General features: G+C 39.5%; 1 protein-coding gene across 1 annotated transcript; it reads left to right on the top strand.

The window, feature by feature from the left end:
- The first annotated feature begins 12,673 nt into the window (after positions 1 to 12,673).
- LOC134577371 (chemerin-like receptor 1) lies at positions 12,674 to 13,993 on the top strand. Its single transcript, XM_063436081.1, has one exon. It carries the CDS (start codon positions 12,713 to 12,715, stop codon positions 13,736 to 13,738), a length of 1,026 nt encoding a protein of 341 aa, XP_063292151.1. The 5' UTR covers positions 12,674 to 12,712; the 3' UTR covers positions 13,739 to 13,993.
- The last annotated feature ends 6,591 nt before the right edge of the window (positions 13,994 to 20,584 follow it).

The following is a 20,584-nucleotide window of genomic DNA, read 5'->3' as shown; positions in this document are numbered from 1 at the left end:
ACAGGAAGGTTGTATTGGGACTGAATTTTGGTTCTCAAATCCAGGGAGGCCACACTCTGTTGGATGGTTTAGTCTAACACATTCTTCTCCTCTCTCATATACCTGTTATGTTTTCTTTATGAGGGAGCGTAATTAAAAAAATAATATACTGAAGATGACTGTTTAGTTTCCTTTCTCCAACCTAGGTTATTTCACACTGAGAGATGGTGTATGTTGCTACAGATGTTGTGGACTACACCTCCCCTGACGCTTTGCCAGGATCATGGTTACAGGAGCAATTTTGGAGATGTAGTCCGGAGTGGCAAAAGTTGCATACCACACCACTTTGACGAAGGCTGTCTGCCACTCCAAAATAGGGATATAGTGTAGCAGTTTATCACTTTGTTACTGTCAGGATCGGGACAGGGATCCAACACGCAGGGTACAAAGAGTGGAAAGGTACGTATACCGGGCCTTAGAATGGCCGGACTAACGTACCGAGAGTAATAGAGAATAGTCAGAGACAAGCCGAGGTCGAGGGAACGAGAAGACAGATAAGCGAGAGACAAGCCGGGTCAAGGGATAACAGAGAAGCAGGGTAGTACAACAAGCCGAGTCAAAACCAAATAGAGCAAACTAGAATACCAGAGCACTGAGTGACTAGACAAGCTAGAACCACGACAGGGCAATGAGCTGAAGAGAGAAGCAAGCTTAAATACCCTGGCTCCGGATGGTAAGCACGCCTCTGACAAGTGCCGATTGGATATCGGACACTTGAGTGACAGGTCGCTCGTGATAGCGTCATGACGTCACGTATTGAGCGTCCTGCTAGAAAAGGATGTGGATTCCTCGCGGCCGGTGTTTAAGTGGCCGGATGAACCGCGAGGAACGGAGGAAACAGCTCGCCTGGATGGATAAACCACCAAGTCTCTACCTCCCTTAGAGGTAGAGGCCTCAGGTACTCTGACAGTACCCCCCCTCTCAGATACGCCCACCGGGCGGAAGGAACCGGGGCGAGATGGGAAGCGGAGGTGAAATGCTCTGCGAAGGCGAGAAGCATGAACGTCCTCCTGAGGTACCCAACTCCTCTCCTCAGGACCATATCCCCTCCAGTTGACCAGATATTGCAATTTTCCCCTTGAAATTCTGGAATCAACGATGGAGCTTACCTCGTACTCCTCCCGACCCTCCACCTGAACAGGACGAGGCGAGGAGACCTTAGAGGAGAATTTGTTGCAAATAAGGGGTTTCAACAAGGAGACATGAAAAGAGTTAGGAATGCGTAAGGCAGGTGGCAGAGCAAGGCGATACGCAACCGGATTGATACGAGTGAGAACCCTGTAAGGGCCTATGTAGCGAGGGGCAAATTTCATAGATGGAACTTTTAGTCGAATATTCTTAGTACTTAACCATACCCTATCCCCAGGAACAAAAACAGGAGCCGCTTTTCTATGCTTGTCAGCGTGTTTCTTGAACAACGAGGAACTATGTAACAGGATTTGCCGAGTCTGATCCCATAAATTCTTCAGGTTGGCGACATGATCATCAACCGACGGTATCCCCTGAGAAGAGGAAACCGAAGGAAAAATCGAAGGATGAAAGCCATAGTTCATGAAGAAAGGGCTAGAGCGAGTTGAATCGCAAACAAGGTTATTGTGTGCGAACTCCGCCCAAGGAATCAGACCGACCCAATCGTCCTGGTGTTCGGAAACAAAGCAACGCAGATACTGTTCGATCTTTTGATTGGTACGTTCAGCAGCTCCGTTAGACTGAGGGTGATAGGCCGAGGAGAAGTTCAATTTGATGCCCATTTGAGAACAAAAGGATCTCCAGAAACGTGAGACAAATTGAGAGCCTCTATCAGAAACAATCTCCGAAGGAATCCCATGTAGGCGAAAAACCTCTCTTGCAAAAATCTCCGCCAATTCAGGAGAAGTCGGAAGTTTAGGTAATGGCACGAAATGGGCCATCTTAGTAAATCTATCCACTACCATGAGAATAACAGTCTGTCTCTTGGAAGCAGGCAAATCAACGATAAAGTCTATGGACAAACAGGACCAAGGTTTCTCAGGAATGTCCAAGGGGTGTAACAGGCCACATGGAGATGCATGAGGTAGTTTAGTCTTGGCACACGTTTCACAAGCTGCGACGAACTCCTCAATATCTTTTCGAAGTGAAGGCCACCAGAAATCCTTGGATATCAAAGAGTATGTCTTGCGAATACCAGGATGACCAGCTATTTTACTTTCGTGAAAACACTGTAAGAGCTCCAGTTGAAGTTCAGGAGGAACAAAGTTTCTTCCCTCAGGAGTGTTTCCGGGAGCTAGATGTTGTGACTTCAAGATCTGGTCAAGTAGTGGAGAATGAATTTTGAGACTGGTATTAGCAATAATATTGCATTTGGGTACAATGGAGGACATAAGTGGTTCAACTGAAGCAGAAGGCTCATATTGGCGAGATAGCGCATCGGCTTTAGAATTCTTTGACCCAGGTCTGTAAGTCAGAACGTAATTGAAATGGGTAAGAAACAATGACCAACGAGCCTGCCTGGAGGACAACCGCTTAGCCTCTCCGATATAAGACAAATTTTTGTGGTCAGTAAGAATGGTAACAGGATGTAATGTACCTTCCAATAAATGTCTCCACTCTTTCAAAGCCTTGATAACCGCTAGTAATTCTCTGTCACCAATGTCATATCTGCTTTCAGTACCGGTCAATTTTTTAGAGAAAAATCCACATGGATGTAATGGTTTATCAACCCCCAGCCTTTGAGATAGGACAGCACCTAAACCAGTCTCTGATGCGTCTACCTCAAGTAGAAAAGGCAGAGAAGTGTCGGGGTGAACTAAAATTGGAGCGGAAGCGAAAAGCTCCTTGAGAGTTTTGAACGCAAGGAGAGCTTCAGTAGTCCAATTCTTAGTATCAGCCCCCTGTTTGGTCATATTAGTGATAGGTGCGATAATGGAAGAATAGCCCTTAATAAAGCGCCTGTAATAATTAGAAAAACCAATAAATCTCTGTATGGCTTTAAGACCTTTGGGTAAAGGCCACTCTAGAATGGATTGGAGCTTATCCGGATCCATCTTAAATCCCTCCCCAGAGATCACATAGCCGAGAAAGGTTACCTGGGTTTGATCAAAGCTACATTTCTCCAACTTGCAGTACAAGCCATGCTGGAGAAGCTTGTGCAAAACCCTCCTGACTTGCTTGTGATGAGTCTCAATCTCACTAGAATGAATGAGTATATCATCTAGGTATACAATGACGCAATCTTGCTGAAATTCCCTAAGAACCTCATTTATCAGATCCTGGAATACAGCTGGCGCATTGCATAACCCAAAAGGCATAACAGTATATTCATAGTGACCATATCGAGTATTGAATGCCGTCATCCACTCATGTCCCTGCTGGATTCTCACCAAGTTATATGCCCCTCTGAGGTCTAACTTGGTGAAAATTGTAGAGCCCTTCAAACGATCGAAGAGTTCGGTGATCAAGGGAATCGGGTAGGCATTTTTAATGGTTATCTTATTCAAGCCTCGATAATCAATACAAGGTCTCAAAGAACCATCTTTCTTTTTAACAAAAAAAAATCCAGCCCCGGCAGGGGAGGAGGACCTCCTGATGAATCCCTTGTCTAAATTCTCGTGAATATACTCCTCTAGAACTGAGTTCTCTTTTGTAGATAATGGGTATACATGACCTCTGGGAGGCATGGTACCAGGGAGTAGGTTAATTTTGCAATCAAAGGACCTGTGTGGGGGTAAGGTATCGGCTTTCTTTTTGTCAAATACTGCCTTTAAATCTAGATACTGAGGCGGAATTTGTGTCTCTGTAGGATTGTCAGAGGTAGTCGATGTATTAGTTAATCCGAGAGGTAAGACCTTCCGCAAGCATTTTTCTTGACAATTCTCTCCCCACGAAACTATCTCCCCTGACTCCCAATTAATAATAGGGTTGTGTCTCCTCAACCAGGAGTACCCCAGGACTATGGGAATAGACGGAGAAGAAATGAGCATTAAGGATATATCCTCTTTATGTAGGATGCCAACAGTTAAGTTAATCGGTATGGTCTCATGGAAAATAACAGGCTCAAGTAACGGTCTACCATCGATGGCCTCAACAGCCAGTGGTGTCTCTTTTAACTGGGATGGGATAGCATGCTTGGCAACAAAACCCTGATCTATAAAGCTCTCAGCAGCTCCAGAATCGATTAGTGCCATAGTCTTTACTACTCCCTTCTCCCACCTCAAAGAAACGGGTAACAGAAGCCTGAACTCTTTGTAATTGTGAATAGAGGACAAAGTAGAAACACCCAAGGCCTGTCCTCTAGAGAAACTTAGGTGCGAGCGTTTCCCGAACGATTAGGACAATTTAGGCGTAAATGTCCTCTGACTCCACAATACATACATAAACCCTCCCTTCTTCTGTACTGTCTCTCTCTCTCTGTGAGATGAGTACTGCCTATCTGCATAGGTTCAGAAATACGTAAGTCCTCGAACTCAGAATTTTGAAAGGTAGGCGCTAGTTTAAAGGAGGGTCTACGGGTCCTATCTCGAGTGTTCTGCCTCTCTCTTATGCGTTCATCAATACGAGATATAAACGAAATTAAATCCTCCAAATTCTCAGGGAGTTCTCTAGTAGCGACTTCGTCAAGAATTACATCTGATAACCCATTCAGAAACACATCTATATAAGCCTGTTCGTTCCACTTAACTTCTGCCGCCAAGGACCTGAACTCTAGTGCATAGTCCACAAGTGTTCGATTGTCCTGTCTAAGGCGCAACAGTAATCTAGCTGCATTGACCTTTCTACCAGGAGGGTCAAAAGTTCTTCTAAACGCAGCTACAAAGGCATTATAATTATAGACTAGTGGATTATCATTCTCCCATAAAGGATTGGCCCATCTCAGAGCTTTCTCAATGAGTAAAGTAATAACAAATCCAACCTTCGCTCTATCTGTAGGATAAGAGCGGGGTTGTAATTCGAAATGGATGCTAATCTGGTTCAGAAAACCACGGCACTTCTCCGGTGACCCGCCATAACGTACTGGTGGGGTAATACGGGAAGAAGCACCTACAGTGGCTACCTCTAGACCTGAGACTGCAGGAGAAATAGAAGGAGTACGTGTCTCCTCAGGTGGGTTACTAGCACGAGACAAAAGTGCCTGTAGTGCTAGAGCCATCTGATCCATCCTATGCTCCATGGCGTCAAACCTGGGATCAGAAGAACCAAGCTGACTGTTTGTACCTGCAGGATCCATTGGCCCTGTCGTAATGTCAGGATCGGGACAGGGATCCAACACGCAGGGTACAAAGAGTGGAAAGGTACGTATACCGGGCCTTAGAATGGCCGGACTAACGTACCGAGAGTAATAGAGAATAGTCAGAGACAAGCCGAGGTCGAGGGAACGAGAAGACAGATAAGCGAGAGACAAGCCGGGTCAAGGGATAACAGAGAAGCAGGGTAGTACAACAAGCCGAGTCAAAACCAAATAGAGCAAACTAGAATACCAGAGCACTGAGTGACTAGACAAGCTAGAACCACGACAGGGCAATGAGCTGAAGAGAGAAGCAAGCTTAAATACCCTGGCTCCGGATGGTAAGCACGCCTCTGACAAGTGCCGATTGGATATCGGACACTTGAGTGACAGGTCGCTCGTGATAGCGTCATGACGTCACGTATTGAGCGTCCTGCTAGAAAAGGATGTGGATTCCTCGCGGCCGGTGTTTAAGTGGCCGGATGAACCGCGAGGAACGGAGGAAACAGCTCGCCTGGATGGATAAACCACCAAGTCTCTACCTCCCTTAGAGGTAGAGGCCTCAGGTACCCTGACAGTTACATTATGCTGTACTCCTCTCTGGCAAGAGAACCAATGCTTCTTAACTGAACTTTTCAGTGATAGTCAGATGTGTGAACGTGTATACAAGTGCTTAAAAATTGCTTTATGTGTGAGCAACACCTGTGGACAATTTCCCTGTGATCCACATAACAGAGTAATACAAAAAAAAAATAATATATATATATAATTTTTTAGGTGATTCCACCTAAATGAACATGTGAGAGGAGAACACTTACCCCTATTATTACTTGGGTTTCATAGACAGCATATAAAAATAAACAAAACTACAAACAATAGTATAATACTGTAACATAAAAAACAATGTGTGGTATACAGTAAGTAGTATCACTCACATTTGATGGAGCCTAAATGCATAGGCTCTGATCTTGAAGGACTTTGTGCTTTTAACGCAGCACTCCACCTATCTAGCCAGGTCTTTTCCTTCAATAAAAAATACAAAAAAATGGTAGGATTGGATAGACTCTAGCTAGTATTTGTCTTTTCTTTTTTTATTCTTGCTACTTTGCATTTACTATTATTAAATATTGTCTAGTTGGGAACCTCTACCGTAGCATTTGGACTTCTGTATACCTGAGATATACATCCAACAGGGAGGTGTCGCCCTGATTGGCACTGCGCTTTATTTACCTGGAACCTGCAAAGGTCAGCAAGGTATTATAAGACCCTACAAATGACATATCATATTCCTAAGCACATTGCACACGTTGTTTCTTTTTGTTTAGTTTTTTTGTTTTTTTTTAGGAAAAGACTGGGCTAAACACATGGGGTTCTGATTGAACAGTACAAAGGCCTTTAAAATCAGAGGCTGCTCATTTAGGCTCCACATAATGTGAGTGATATTACTCACTATATACCACACATTATTTAGTATGTTACTGTGTTACGGTATTGTTTGTATTTTTGTTTATTTGTATATGCTGTTTATGAAACCCCAAGTAATAGTAGGGGTGCGTTATACTCACTTATAACAACCCGCTCACACTTTTATTTAGGGGGAATCACCTGATAATTGTATTGTCTTTTTTTGTGTTATCAGTATTAGTGCTAGTGGCTCAAGGACACTCTCTTTTACTACATTTAATTTTTTAAGTACACTAAGTACACTTTCTCTTTAAGAGGAATGAGTGAGCTAAGTAATAAAAAAGTTAAAAAAAATAATTTGAGTCTTTCTTTTACTGAGATATTATAATAAAAGTATGAAAAAATATTAGGCTCTATTTTCAATAACTATAACAAGCCCTATTTGGGTATAGGAGAAATCTCATCCTTGTACATTTTTTTATTATTACTTATGTACCACTCAGTACATTCCGGCTCTACGCATTGCATTTCAATGTATTCTATATATGCTTTCACAACTTAAGAAAAGAAAATGTTACTTGCGCTTTTTCCTTAATCCCTATGTATATTTAGACAAATGGAGGTCACTTAGTTGCTCCAATGGCCATTGGAGGGATGCCCGCCTGCCAACGTCAAGGCAGACCCCCCCTAAGCGGGTCCTAACACTGACCCTTCAGCCTGCTTCCTTGAGCTTCTGGCAAAGATATCTCTAATGAGACAGAAAGGGGTATTTTTTATATACACCCCTTTACTTATTAACCCTTAATAGGGAACACATGGGATGGGTAGCAGCATTGTAACCAGGCTGTGTGATACAAAGTAAATACAAATACAAAAAGAGAAGTCCTGCGCTAAAGCAGCAAGGACTACAACACACATCAGCCCCAATATGTAGTAAAAACCAAAGAAAAGAAAATGTTACTTGCGCTTTTTCCTTAATCCCTATGTATATTTAGACAAATGGAGGTCATTTAGTTGCTCCAATGGCCATTGGAGGGATGCCCGCCTGCCAACGTCAAGGCAGACCCCCCCTAAGCGGGTCCTAACACTGACCCTTCAGCCTGCTTCCTTGAGCTTCTGGCAAATATATCTCTAATGAGACAGAAAGGGGTATTTTTTATATACACCCCTTTACTTATTAACCCTTAATAGGGAACACATGGGATGGGTAGCAGCATTGTAACCAGGCTGTGTGATACAAAGTAAATACAAATACAAAAAGAGAAGTCCTGCGCTAAAGCAGCAAGGACTACAACACACATCAGCCCCAATATGTAGTAAAAACCAAAGAAAAGAAAATGTTACTTGCGCTTTTTCCTTAATCCCTATGTATATTTAGACAAATGGAGGTCATTTAGTTGCTCCAATGGCCATTGGAGGGATGCCCGCCTGCCAACGTCAAGGCAGACCCCCCCTAAGCGGGTCCTAACACTGACCCTTCAGCCTGCTTCCTTGAGCTTCTGGCAAAGATATCTCTAATGAGACAGAAAGGGGTATTTTTTATATACACCCCTTTACTTATTAACCCTTAATAGGGAACACATGGGATGGGTAGCAGCATTGTAACCAGGCTGTGTGATACAAAGTAAATACAAATGCAAAAAGAGAAGTCCTGCGCTAAAGCAGCAAGGACTACAACACACATCAGCCCCAATATGTAGTAAAAACCAAAGAAAAGAAAATGTTACTTGCGCTTTTTCCTTAATCCCTATGTATATTTAGACAAATGGAGGTCATTTAGTTGCTCCAATGGCCATTGGAGGGATGCCCGCCTGCCAACGTCAAGGCAGACCCCCCCTAAGCGGGTCCTAACACTGACCCTTCAGCCTGCTTCCTTGAGCTTCTGGCAAATATATCTCTAATGAGACAGAAAGGGGTATTTTTTATATACACCCCTTTACTTATTAACCCTTAATAGGGAACACATGGGATGGGTAGCAGCATTGTAACCAGGCTGTGTGATACAAAGTAAATACAAATACAAAAAGAGAAGTCCTGCGCTAAAGCAGCAAGGACTACAACACACATCAGCCCCAATATGTAGTAAAAACCAAAGAAAAGAAAATGTTACTTGCGCTTTTTCCTTAATCCCTATGTATATTTAGACAAATGGAGGTCATTTAGTTGCTCCAATGGCCATTGGAGGGATGCCCGCCTGCCAACGTCAAGGCAGACCCCCCCTAAGCGGGTCCTAACACTGACCCTTCAGCCTGCTTCCTTGAGCTTCTGGCAAAGATATCTCTAATGAGACAGAAAGGGGTATTTTTTATATACACCCCTTTACTTATTAACCCTTAATAGGGAACACATGGGATGGGTAGCAGCATTGTAACCAGGCTGTGTGATACAAAGTAAATACAAATGCAAAAAGAGAAGTCCTGCGCTAAAGCAGCAAGGACTACAACACACATCAGCCCCAATATGTAGTAAAAACCAAAGAAAAGAAAATGTTACTTGCGCTTTTTCCTTAATCCCTATGTATATTTAGACAAATGGAGGTCATTTAGTTGCTCCAATGGCCATTGGAGGGATGCCCGCCTGCCAACGTCAAGGCAGACCCCCCCTAAGCGGGTCCTAACACTGACCCTTCAGCCTGCTTCCTTGAGCTTCTGGCAAAGATATCTCTAAAGGGTCAGTGTTAGGACCCGCTTAGGGGGGGTCTGCCTTGACGTTGGCAGGCGGGCATCCCTCCAATGGCCATTGGAGCAACTAAATGACCTCCATTTGTCTAAATATACATAGGGATTAAGGAAAAAGCGCAAGTAACATTTTCTTTTCTTTGGTTTTTACTACATATTGGGGCTGATGTGTGTTGTAGTCCTTGCTGCTTTAGCGCAGGACTTCTCTTTTTGTATTTGTATTTACTTTGTATCACACAGCCTGGTTACAATGCTGCTACCCATCCCATGTGTTCCCTATTAAGGGTTAATAAGTAAAGGGGTGTATATAAAAAATACCCCTTTCTGTCTCATTAGAGATATCTTTGCCAGAAGCTCAAGGAAGCAGGCTGAAGGGTCAGTGTTAGGACCCGCTTAGGGGGGGTCTGCCTTGACGTTGGCAGGCGGGCATCCCTCCAATGGCCATTGGAGCAACTAAATGACCTCCATTTGTCTAAATATACATAGGGATTAAGGAAAAAGCGCAAGTAACATTTTCTTTTCTTTGGTTTTTACTACATATTGGGGCTGATGTGTGTTGTAGTCCTTGCTGCTTTAGCGCAGGACTTCTCTTTTTGTATTTATGCTTTCACAACTTCCCTAAACGTACAGGAACTCAAAGGGAGATGCCAGCTGTTTCTTAATTTTATTAATCCACTCAGAGAAGAAGCCACAAGATTGCAAGTCAGCCAGGAGGTTACAGATCAGCCATAAGGACTTAACAACATGTAAGTTATCCGAAACTTATCTTTATATTGATGCATTTAGGCTGATACACAGTCAGCTTTGTTAGATCTGGAGAAAACATAAAATATGCTTTGGCATTAGTTTACTATTTTAAGAAACTATAATAAGCACTGGGGGATATTTGCTAAACTGTTTGTTGGAATAATACATGAACCAAGTTACAAAAGGAAAGTCAGTATAGGAGATTAGAAAAAAAAAAGTGTAAGTTGGCTATATTGAAGATTTATTTTTTTTTGCCATTTTTGCCCTTATTTTTTCCAGAGTTTTTAAAGTTGTTAAGTCACAGTTTTTTCACTAACAGACCCTCATGTATCAATTATAGAGGATTGGAAATGAAATGGAATATTTGAGGCTGAAATGAACAAGCTATGACAATAACTGAAGAATATTCTAGATCAGATATTTTTAACCTCAATTTCGCCATTTAATTTGCTATAATTCCCAATTTAGTTGGTTAATAAACCCCATACAACTTAGCTTTAAGAGGAATATCTTGGGACAATTGAGTAAATACTCGGTTATGTGTGACCCATGAACATTGTGCTGCTGATGCTGTCTGGGACCTCAATGATCATGTAACTGGCCACAAGCACATTCTGCGAGGCCAGCAAGCTATTGTGATCTGATTGACAGCCACTAGAGGCAGCCTTAGTCCTCGAAGTTAATCATTGCAGTTTCTTAAAAACTGCAATGATTTACTTTGCAGGACTAAGCGGGACAGGGACACTGAACCCATACCACTATCAGCATCTCCTCCTGACTCACCAGAGGGGCATCTATACCTCTTCCTAAGAAGCCTAACAGAGCACTACACTACAGATCTTTCTTTTTATAATAGGTGGTTGCTTTGAGAAGCAGCTGTCGGATGTAAAATTAAAAACTAAAAAAACACAATTATATCCTACTGGCCCTACGCTAGCTGTGAGGTTTTGGAGCTAAAGAGCCCCACATAGTTACATAGTTACACGTTAGGGGAGGCATGCGCCAACCAGTAATGAATAAAGAAAAAAAAACCACAGGGGTTAAGTTACTAAATAGTGAATTGTAGAGAACCTCCTGGGAAAATGAAAACTGTAGAACAATACAATTGAGCTAGAAATTAAATTAAAAATATATAGTTCAGTATGGGTATTTTCATCTAAAATTAGCAATATATTGTCTGCTTTTAAATGTATAGTTTAGTGAATAAACGACACAGATATGAAATTGAAATTGTGGAAAAACAGGAAAAAAAGAATTTTCTCTTATTGCTTTTCTTACAAAAAACTCTTTATTGCGTTTTAAGAAAATAGTGTCTAAAAATAAAAAAAAACATGAATGCACAATATCAACAGCAATAATGATATAATAATCATTTGTAAAATAGAATTAAATGGAGACAGTAAAAATTAAATATAGTAATGAAAGTCAATGGGTGATTACCCCAAAAGGAAATTACGGGGAACATGTGGATAACGGCATGTAAAAAAAATTAAAATTGATAAAGAGGGTGTACTTTTATTATAATACATAAGTTATCAATTTTTTTTTTTAAATAAATACATTTTTTCAAAAGAACTGTGGTCTAATTTCAGCCAGGACAGGGTTACATAACTGATTGAAATAGCAAATTAAGAAATAGCAAATTAAGAAATTGAAATTAAGACACCCCCAATTGAAACTCCACCTGGAAATTGAAACTTCACTTGGAAGTAGCCACAGATCTGCAGCACGATAACCTTACAGAATGTGGGGACTGGGGCTAAATTGCCTTTGGTGGAAGGTATCCAGAGAGCCTGCTCCTTCCTCCCCTCCCCCCTTCTATATCTCTTACTCGGGTCATCTGGACAACCCTAAACTAATTCTTCACTACTCCATCAACACCAGCTCTATGCTCTCTCTATCTCTATCTCCCTCTTTCTCTTTTCTTCTTCATACCATTCTTTGTGAATAATTGCAACTACTTCCAAGAGCAGTAATTGCAGGTCCATTGCGATTTATGTACAGTACTGTTGACAATTCGACATCGTGACAACAATGTGTTTATGAATATTATGTGCGGAACTGTCTTGCTGTAACTGTGAAATATTTGGCCAAACCAATAAAAATTGTCAAATTGAAAAACAAAAACAAAAAAAGTCTTTAAGCTTAGTACATGATTGTTAATGTTATTTAATATAAAATACAGTTACTCTTGAATTATGCATCAAAACCAATAATGTAAATTAACATTAAAAATAGAGAGAGAGAGAACCAGATGTACTACAAGCATAATAAAAGAGCCATAGTTCTTAATTTAAATTGAATTAGTATTGACTCTTAATGTCCAACATCAGCTGTAATACTCAAGTTTACCCTCAAAGTTACCTAGAGAAAGGTTTGTTAATGGGATACTTTGATATGTTGGCGGTTTTATCATATATTGGGTGATTAAATCCCTTTAAGCATTTAACTTAAGACAAGAGATTTTAAATATTCTTGACAGACACTTACCTTTTGGGGTGTACTGACCACTATCAGCATTAAATATTATTTTGCCATTTTCCCATCCAATATTCTATTATAATTCAACAGAATGTTTTGTCTAAATATCTTTTGAAAATTAAGCAATACTTTGTGTTTTCTGGCAGATCTCCCAGTGTTAAGAATGGAGAACGTTACAGCAACAATTCTTCCGAGCAACACCACCACTGACGAAACGGAGGATTTGCCTAGCATTACCTTTAACAGTGTTCATACATTTTCTTTGATTGTTTACATTGTGGCGTTTTTGCTGGGGACAACAGGCAATGGCTTGGTCATCTGGGTCGCTGGTTTCCGAATGAAGAAAACAGTCAATGTGGTGTGGTTCCTTAATTTAGCCATTGCTGATTTTATCTTTACTTTATTCTTGCCACTTAGTATTACATACCTTGTCCTTGTATTCCACTGGCCTTTTGGTACCTTCATGTGCAAGCTAAATAGCGCTGTGGCATTTCTCAATATGTTTGCAAGTATCTTCACACTCACTGTTATCAGCATTGACCGTTGTATCTCTGTGGTGTTCCCTGTATGGGCACAGAACCACAGGACACCCCGCATGGCTTTTATAGTGGCCATAATTGTTTGGATTCTTGCAATATTTTTTAGTTTAACATATTTTATCTTTCGAGATGCCGATGGTGACGAGGGACAGATCAGGTGTTTCAACAACTTTCATGACACGGATTATGATTTGCACCTTTTAAGGCTCAAAGCTACCGTGATTACTCGATTTATCTTTGGCTTCTTCATCCCTTTCACTATTATTGTTTCATGTTACACTATTATTGTAATTCGACTTCACAGAAATCGAATGGCATCATCAACCAAACCCTTCAAAATTATTATAGCTGTTCTGCTTTCCTTCTTTATCTGTTGGTTTCCATACCATGTTTTTTCTTTTTTGGAAGTGGCCTACAGTGAAAGTGAGGCTGAATCCCTGAGAAGCGCGGTAGAAATTGGGGGTCCAATTACGTCCAGCCTAGCCTTCTTCAACAGCTGTATCAACCCCTTCCTCTACGTCTTCATAGGTCGAGATTTCAAGACGACCTTCAGGACCTCAATCCAGTCTATTTTTGAAAAAGCGTTCAGTGAAGATAATGGTCAAACTGAAATCAAGACGAAAAGTACCTCTGATTCACAGTTAGTTTGAAATTACAGAAAGTACGAGACTTTTCAGAGAAATGTCCCGCAGGGCAAGTATGAAAGTCTGAGCAATCCTTTTGACTCAAATACTCTTGGGATTAAACATCTCATAAAAAAAAAATGGATCCTCACTTGTTTACAGAGACACTTCTGATAAGAATAAATGAAAAACGTTGACAGCTTTATATCAGCAAAGTGTGTATTGTCCAAAGTAAATTCAAAGTAATTTCATATTGTAGGACAAAATAAATAACTTTTTCTATTTGAGCTTCTTTGACATGAATTTTGAAATTCCCTTTAAATTCCCTACTATTCATACTATAGTAAAGAACTCTGCAACAAGTGAATGACATTTTGCTAACAATAAGTTAACTCCATAAATGATTCTGTATAAAAAGCCTACATAAATAAAAGTTGCCATTCTTATTTTTATTTTTTTACTTGTTACAAAATGCCATACACTTTTCATGGAATATGTTATTTATAACCCAGCAGTAATTCTATTATTCTATTAATTATATAATTCTATTACAGTATCTACAGTATCTACAGTATCACAATAGTAAAACATTACAAAGTGACTACTATAATTCAAAGAAAAACATATACATGTATGTATATAAAAATTAGAGGGGCAAAGGTTTGAAAATAATTTCAGGAAGTATTACTTTACTGAGAGGGTAGTGGATGCATGGAATAGCCTTCCAGCTGAAGTGGTAGAGGTTAACACAGTAAAGGAGTTTAAGCATGCGTGGGATAGGCATAAGGCTATCCTAACTATAAGATAAGGCCAGGGACTAATGCAAGTATTTAAAAAAAAAATTGGGCAGACTAGATAAGCCGAATGGTTCATATCTGCCGTCACATTCTATGTTTATATATATATATGTGTTACAAGTTCCTGTAAATTACTCTGAATATGTAATTAAAATATTAATGATGTATTTCAGTAAACATCTATTGTGGTCTATTAATTAGTTTATTATGGTCATTTCTGCAATTACAAACCTTTTTCTTTCTTATAAATGCATTGTACTGCAGTTCTGTGTTAAACCTCTACACACCACGTTAAAAGGCATTTGATTGCTGTGGAGCTCTGTGGAACACTTACATGTACCACATGACTGTTAGTTGCATTGCTATGGAGCTTTGGGGCAAACCCATGCATACAACACCGGTTTCATATTTTTGTACTGGAGCTCAATGATACATCATATACGATGCATGTTACTTTAAGCTGTAATTCTCTGAGCATGCAATGTAATATGCAAGGTCTGTGCTAGATATTTCATTTTGTTATATACTAAAGAGAAATGATAATGAGAGTGGTTCAAACGTAGACTGAGCTGAATGGAGTTTTCACAATCTTTACTATTCATCATAGGTTCTTCGGCAGTCATGATTAAAGCTGTCTTGTGTAGGGCAACGAGAATGACCTGATTCAATGACTTTTAAGCCATGCCACAAATGGACCCAATGTCAAATTATATTTGCCTCTTCGTAAAGCTCTAAGCTGTAGGATACTGCATTGAGCTTCATTCAATGTTTTCATTAAAGTTTGAACATTTGTCTAAGCAGAACAATTTTTCCTGAAAATTAAAAATTTTGTCAGAATGTCGGTTCAGCTCAATGGGAATTTGGAACATATCTAGCACAGACACTAGACATATCTAGCACAGACACTTTTTAACTGTATAATTTTTCACACAGTAGTTTTACTTTAAAGGACCACTATAGTGCCAGGAAAACATACTCGTTTTCCTGGCACTTTAGTGCCCTGAGGGTGCCCCCACCCTCAGGGACCCCCTCCCGTCCGGCTCTGGGGAGAGGAAAGGGTTAAAACTTTCCTTTATTCCAGGGCCGGGAGGGGAGCTCTCCTCCTCCTCTCCGCCTCCGATCCTACCTTTCGGCTGAATGCGCATGCGCGGCAAGAGCTGTGCGCGCGCATTCAGCCGGTCGCATAGGAAAGCATTTACAATGCTTTCCTATGGACGCTTGCGTGCTCTCACTGTGATTTTCACAGTGAGAATCACGCAAGCGCCTCTAGCGGCTGTCAGTGAGACAGCCACTAGAGGATTTAGAGGCTGGCTTAACCCTTATATAAACATAGCAGTTTCTCTGAAACTGCTATGTTTATAAAGAAATGGGTTAACCCTAGCTGGACCTGGCACCCAGACCACTTCATTAAGCTGAAGTGGTCTGGGTGCCTAGAGTGGTCCTTTAAGGGTAACTCTGTGGATCAATATTTTAAACTTTATGGTGACACAAGAATATTCATAATTTGTTACAATGTTATTTCGTTCGTGTTTGTCTTTTAGGAAACCTGTTTGTTCTCATCATTGTCGAATGCAGGATCTGAGGAATGAGCTTTTATGATTTTCCAATGCCGGCTTAAAATGACTCATTATGTTTGTGCACTGCCAGAATAGGTCTAATGTTACCTCCCAGAATGAATAATTTCAACATTGTTTAAGACCTTATTGATATTTTGAAATCTTAAAAAAACTAAATAAAATAAAAACTCAGTTTGAGCTGTGGGTTGATCTACAATAAATTAACCATTGTAAGAATTGTGATGCAAAAAAATGGCCTGGAAATACTGATTGGAAACATCAAAAATGTTTACATTTACCTTGAATTTATGATATCCCCACAATCAGAGAGAAGAGTCTTTTTGACTCTTCTTGACATGTTTTCTATGAAACACATAGTATTATTTAATTAAAATGAAAATTGTGGAGAACTTGAGTAATATTCAAATAATTATTTAATCCTATTATTTCTATATTGAGATGAGATTAGTGGTGGGGTCTTTCAAACCAGAAATATTTAAAAAAAAATATGAAATACAAGTCTACAAAATTGGTATCGTCCAAAGTAATATACAGGGTTATTTACTAAAGAGAGAATTCAAAGTGACTTTGGAATTTAAGAACAACATAGCTGAACTGGAAAATGTTAGCTATTCAGAAGCATAACTAATTTGAACTTAAATGTGAAATCACTTTGAATTCACTTTGAATTTTAACCTTAGTAAATAACCTTGATAATTGTGTTTTTTTTATTTGGCCGAACACAGCTCAGACACATATTCATAGATTTATTGAACGATTCATAGACAAAGAACCACAAAATTTCTTGGCTTTCAGCGTTATGCTATATTGTAAAAACTGCATAATCTGTCTTAAGGACCAAACTTCTGGAATAAAAGGGAATCATGACATGTCACACATGCCATGTGTCCTTAAGGGGTTAAACTCAGCCATATCTTGCTTTGTTTATCTGTCTTTTACCTTCAATTCACTTTAATCTCAGAACGTGTAGCACTGCAACGATATACAGAGATACTAAATACAAATAACTGTGATGGTAATGTTAAAGAAAATGTTTACATAGAGTGTATATAAATCAATTATTTTCTTAGCACCTTAACACAAAAATGTGTTAAAATCTCTGACAAGAAATACATCTGCAGTAGTTATGGTACCAAGAGTTCCACGGCACCAAGTAATAATTCTCATCAAGGACGACGCTATAGTAAATATGCTAAATTTTTAAGAATTATTGCATGCAATTCTAAATTAAGTAGAAAAAAAATCTTCTCAAGGAGAAATTATGTCCAGAGTTGTGTGCATAAATTTACAGAAGAAATATGCTATCATGGATATCATGTAAAATACATGACTGCCAAAGGCCAACCTAAAACCTTAATACAACCAGTCCAAACCCCTTTCCCACTGGAAATAAAAACATAACCACTGAGAAAGGGGAAAAGGGCTTGGCCACAGCTTTTATTTTAAATTAATCAAAATTGAAGACCATAGAAAGTAATGCCGGCTGAAAGGCCACCAACCCTCAGGCAGAACTCTCAAACCAGAGTTTGGTTCCTGTTCATCTGCCGTGGCAGAAAGCCCCTCTCCCAATGATCGGTATTCAAACTGACCTTTACGCCAAGATTACAGCTTAAAAAGGGGAGGGATGAGCAGTAAGATATGGTCCTTATCCTCCCGACTAAAAAGAAGGAGGAGGAGCGATAAGTAGCAACATTTTAAAAACTTTTTTGTAACTTACTGTAGCCAATTTACCCCTGCCTTGAAGAACCGTTCTATGCAGGCAAGCAAGGCACTCCCGGCTCAAAACACCTAAACAGAGCATTGGACTTCCTTACTATCGAAAATACAAAAAAGTGAAGCAAGACCATTTTACAGGTAAAACACATAGCATAACAATACTACAAAGTAACAAATAAATCAATACAGTAATAAAAAACAAAAAAACATGGTATTACACACAGCATAAGTACAAAAATATACTAACTAAAATATGCATTTCTGGATACATACAATTTGAAACTCAGATATAAATATAAAAATGAAACTAAAATGCACAAGATACTGTAATTTTTGATCAGTGCATAGCATGTTTTCACATCACATGGCAAACTTCACATATCAGAGAGAAATGTCCAGGCTCTGCAAAAAAAAAAAAATGCTCCAAGGGCACCCCCTAGAGGATATGTAGGGAATGATAATAGCTTGTTGTGTAAATGGTTTACAATGTATTAATATGGAAAGTGTAAAAGACTATTTAAAACAATGTCATTATAGGTATCTGGAATAGCTTTTTAGAATTTTTTTTATTGTATGGCTTCCGTTTAAAATGAAATTATAAGTCTTATTCAGTATTTTTATGGGAACAATTTTAACCTTCATGTAAGCACTTAGATACCATATATTTACATGTAAATACTCCCATTAATCAAAAGCAAAAATACATTTATTTTACGCTTACAAGGTTATTTTTTTTAGTTTACTGTTAAAATACATGAAAACCAGAAGTACTACAAACTATTCATTTTAAGACATAAGACATTATTTGTTATTTACTTTTATATATATATATAATAAGTAGTGTAAAGATAGCACTCCAAGGACTTCAGAAATATGGTGAAAAAAAAACGTATCTTTATTCAGGCATCAACCTAGGTGGATCAACGTTTCAGTTCACTAATGGAACTCTTGACGAAAGTTCCATTAGTGAACTGAAACGTTGATCTTTACACTACTTATTTTATATTTATTGCTGACCAGCACCAGGCTGATTATCTCTTAACAGGAGTACAAGCATTGGATTTTCTCTCTCTCTCTCTCTCTCTCTCTCTCTCTCTCTCTCTCTCTCTCTCTCTCTCTCTCTCTCTCTCTCTCTCTCTCTCTCTCTCTCTCTCTCTCTATATATATATATATATATATATATATATATATATAATGTTTGTTTTACTTAAACTATAACTGTAGTGTCAGGAATACAAATGTGCATATCTGACACAATAGGTGTGAAATATCATTTAGGTTACTGGCCCCCCTTGACCACCCTCCCATGAAAAAGGTATTTTACACACCTTTTTCCAGCGCTGTGCAGGTCTCACGACTGGCCCTGCCCATGCTCTGCCTATTTGTCTGAGATCATCAAATTTGATGGCCTCAGCCAATCAAATGCTTTCCTACAGGAAAGCATTGGGGGGCTAATGCACACACGCAGCAAAACACTGGGCTGTGCCATTCACCATCTCCTCATAGCTATGCATTGAATCAATGCATCTCTATGAGGCATGTCCAGCTCCTCCATGAGGAGCGTGGAGATGCTGAACATCAGTGCTGCACATTGTGCACCAGTGACTCAGAAAAGCACCGTTCTCGGCCACTAGAAGTATTACTAGGCAGAAATGTAAACACTAAGTGTTGCTTCTAAGTGTGTGTGTGGTTGGAGATATTCTGGAGAGTTTTACAGAAGCTTCAACTGTCTAAGAGCTGTGCTAAGAGTTCTTTTTTACTGTTACAGGTAAGATTCATCTGTAGGAAAAGGTTACTGACTGCACAAGGTTTGATTTCCTGTTGGTAATTATAAGGCATTTGATTGGATTAGGTAGCTACTTGCTATTGATTGCTATTTAAATTAGCTATTGTTTGCTAATAAGCAGAGGCCTACCCAGGTGTTAAACATTCCTAGTGGGAGGTGATTTTAGGAGTATATAAGGGTAGTTGTCATTAGCTTGGCTAATAGAGCTTGGTTGCTTCATCTAAGTGTTGCTTCTAAGTGTGTGTGTGGTTGGAGATATTCTGGAGAGTTTTACAGAAGCTTCAACTGTCTAAGAGCTGTGCTAAGAGTTCTTTTTTACTGTTACAGGTAAGATTCATCTGTAGGAAAAGGTTACTGACTGCACAAGGTTTGATTTCCTGTTGGTAATTATAAGGCATTTGATTGGATTAGGTAGCTACTTGCTATTGATTGCTATTTAAATTAGCTATTGTTTGCTAATAAGCAGAGGCCTACCCAGGTGTTAAACATTCCTAGTGGGAGGTGATTTTAGGAGTATATAAGGGTAGTTGTCATTAGCTTGGCTAATAGAGCTTGGTTGCTTCATCTAAGTGTTGCTTCTAAGTGTGTGTGTGGTTGGAGATATTCTGGAGAGTTTTACAGAAGCTTCAACTGTCTAAGAGCTGTGCTAAGAGTTCTTTTTTACTGTTACAGGTAAGATTCATCTGTAGAAAAAGGTTACTGACTGCACAAGGTTTGATTTCCTGTTGGTAATTATAAGGCATTTGATTGGATTAGGTAGCTACTTGCTATTGATTGCTATTTAAATTAGCTATTGTTTGCTAATAAGCAGAGGCCTACCCAGGTGTTAAACATTCCTAGTGGGAGGTGATTTTAGGAGTATATAAGGGTAGTTGTCATTAGCTTGGCTAATAGAGCTTGGTTGCTTCATCTAAGTGTTGCTTCTAAGTGTGTGTGTGGTTGGAGATATTCTGGAGAGTTTTACAGAAGCTTCAACTGTCTAAGAGCTGTGCTAAGA

Source organism: Pelobates fuscus, chromosome 11, assembly GCF_036172605.1.
Source record: "Pelobates fuscus isolate aPelFus1 chromosome 11, aPelFus1.pri, whole genome shotgun sequence".
Lineage (NCBI taxonomy): Eukaryota > Metazoa > Chordata > Amphibia > Anura > Pelobatidae > Pelobates > Pelobates fuscus.
Note: the sequence above shows the minus strand (reverse complement) of the source record. Positions and strands in the feature narration are given on the sequence as shown.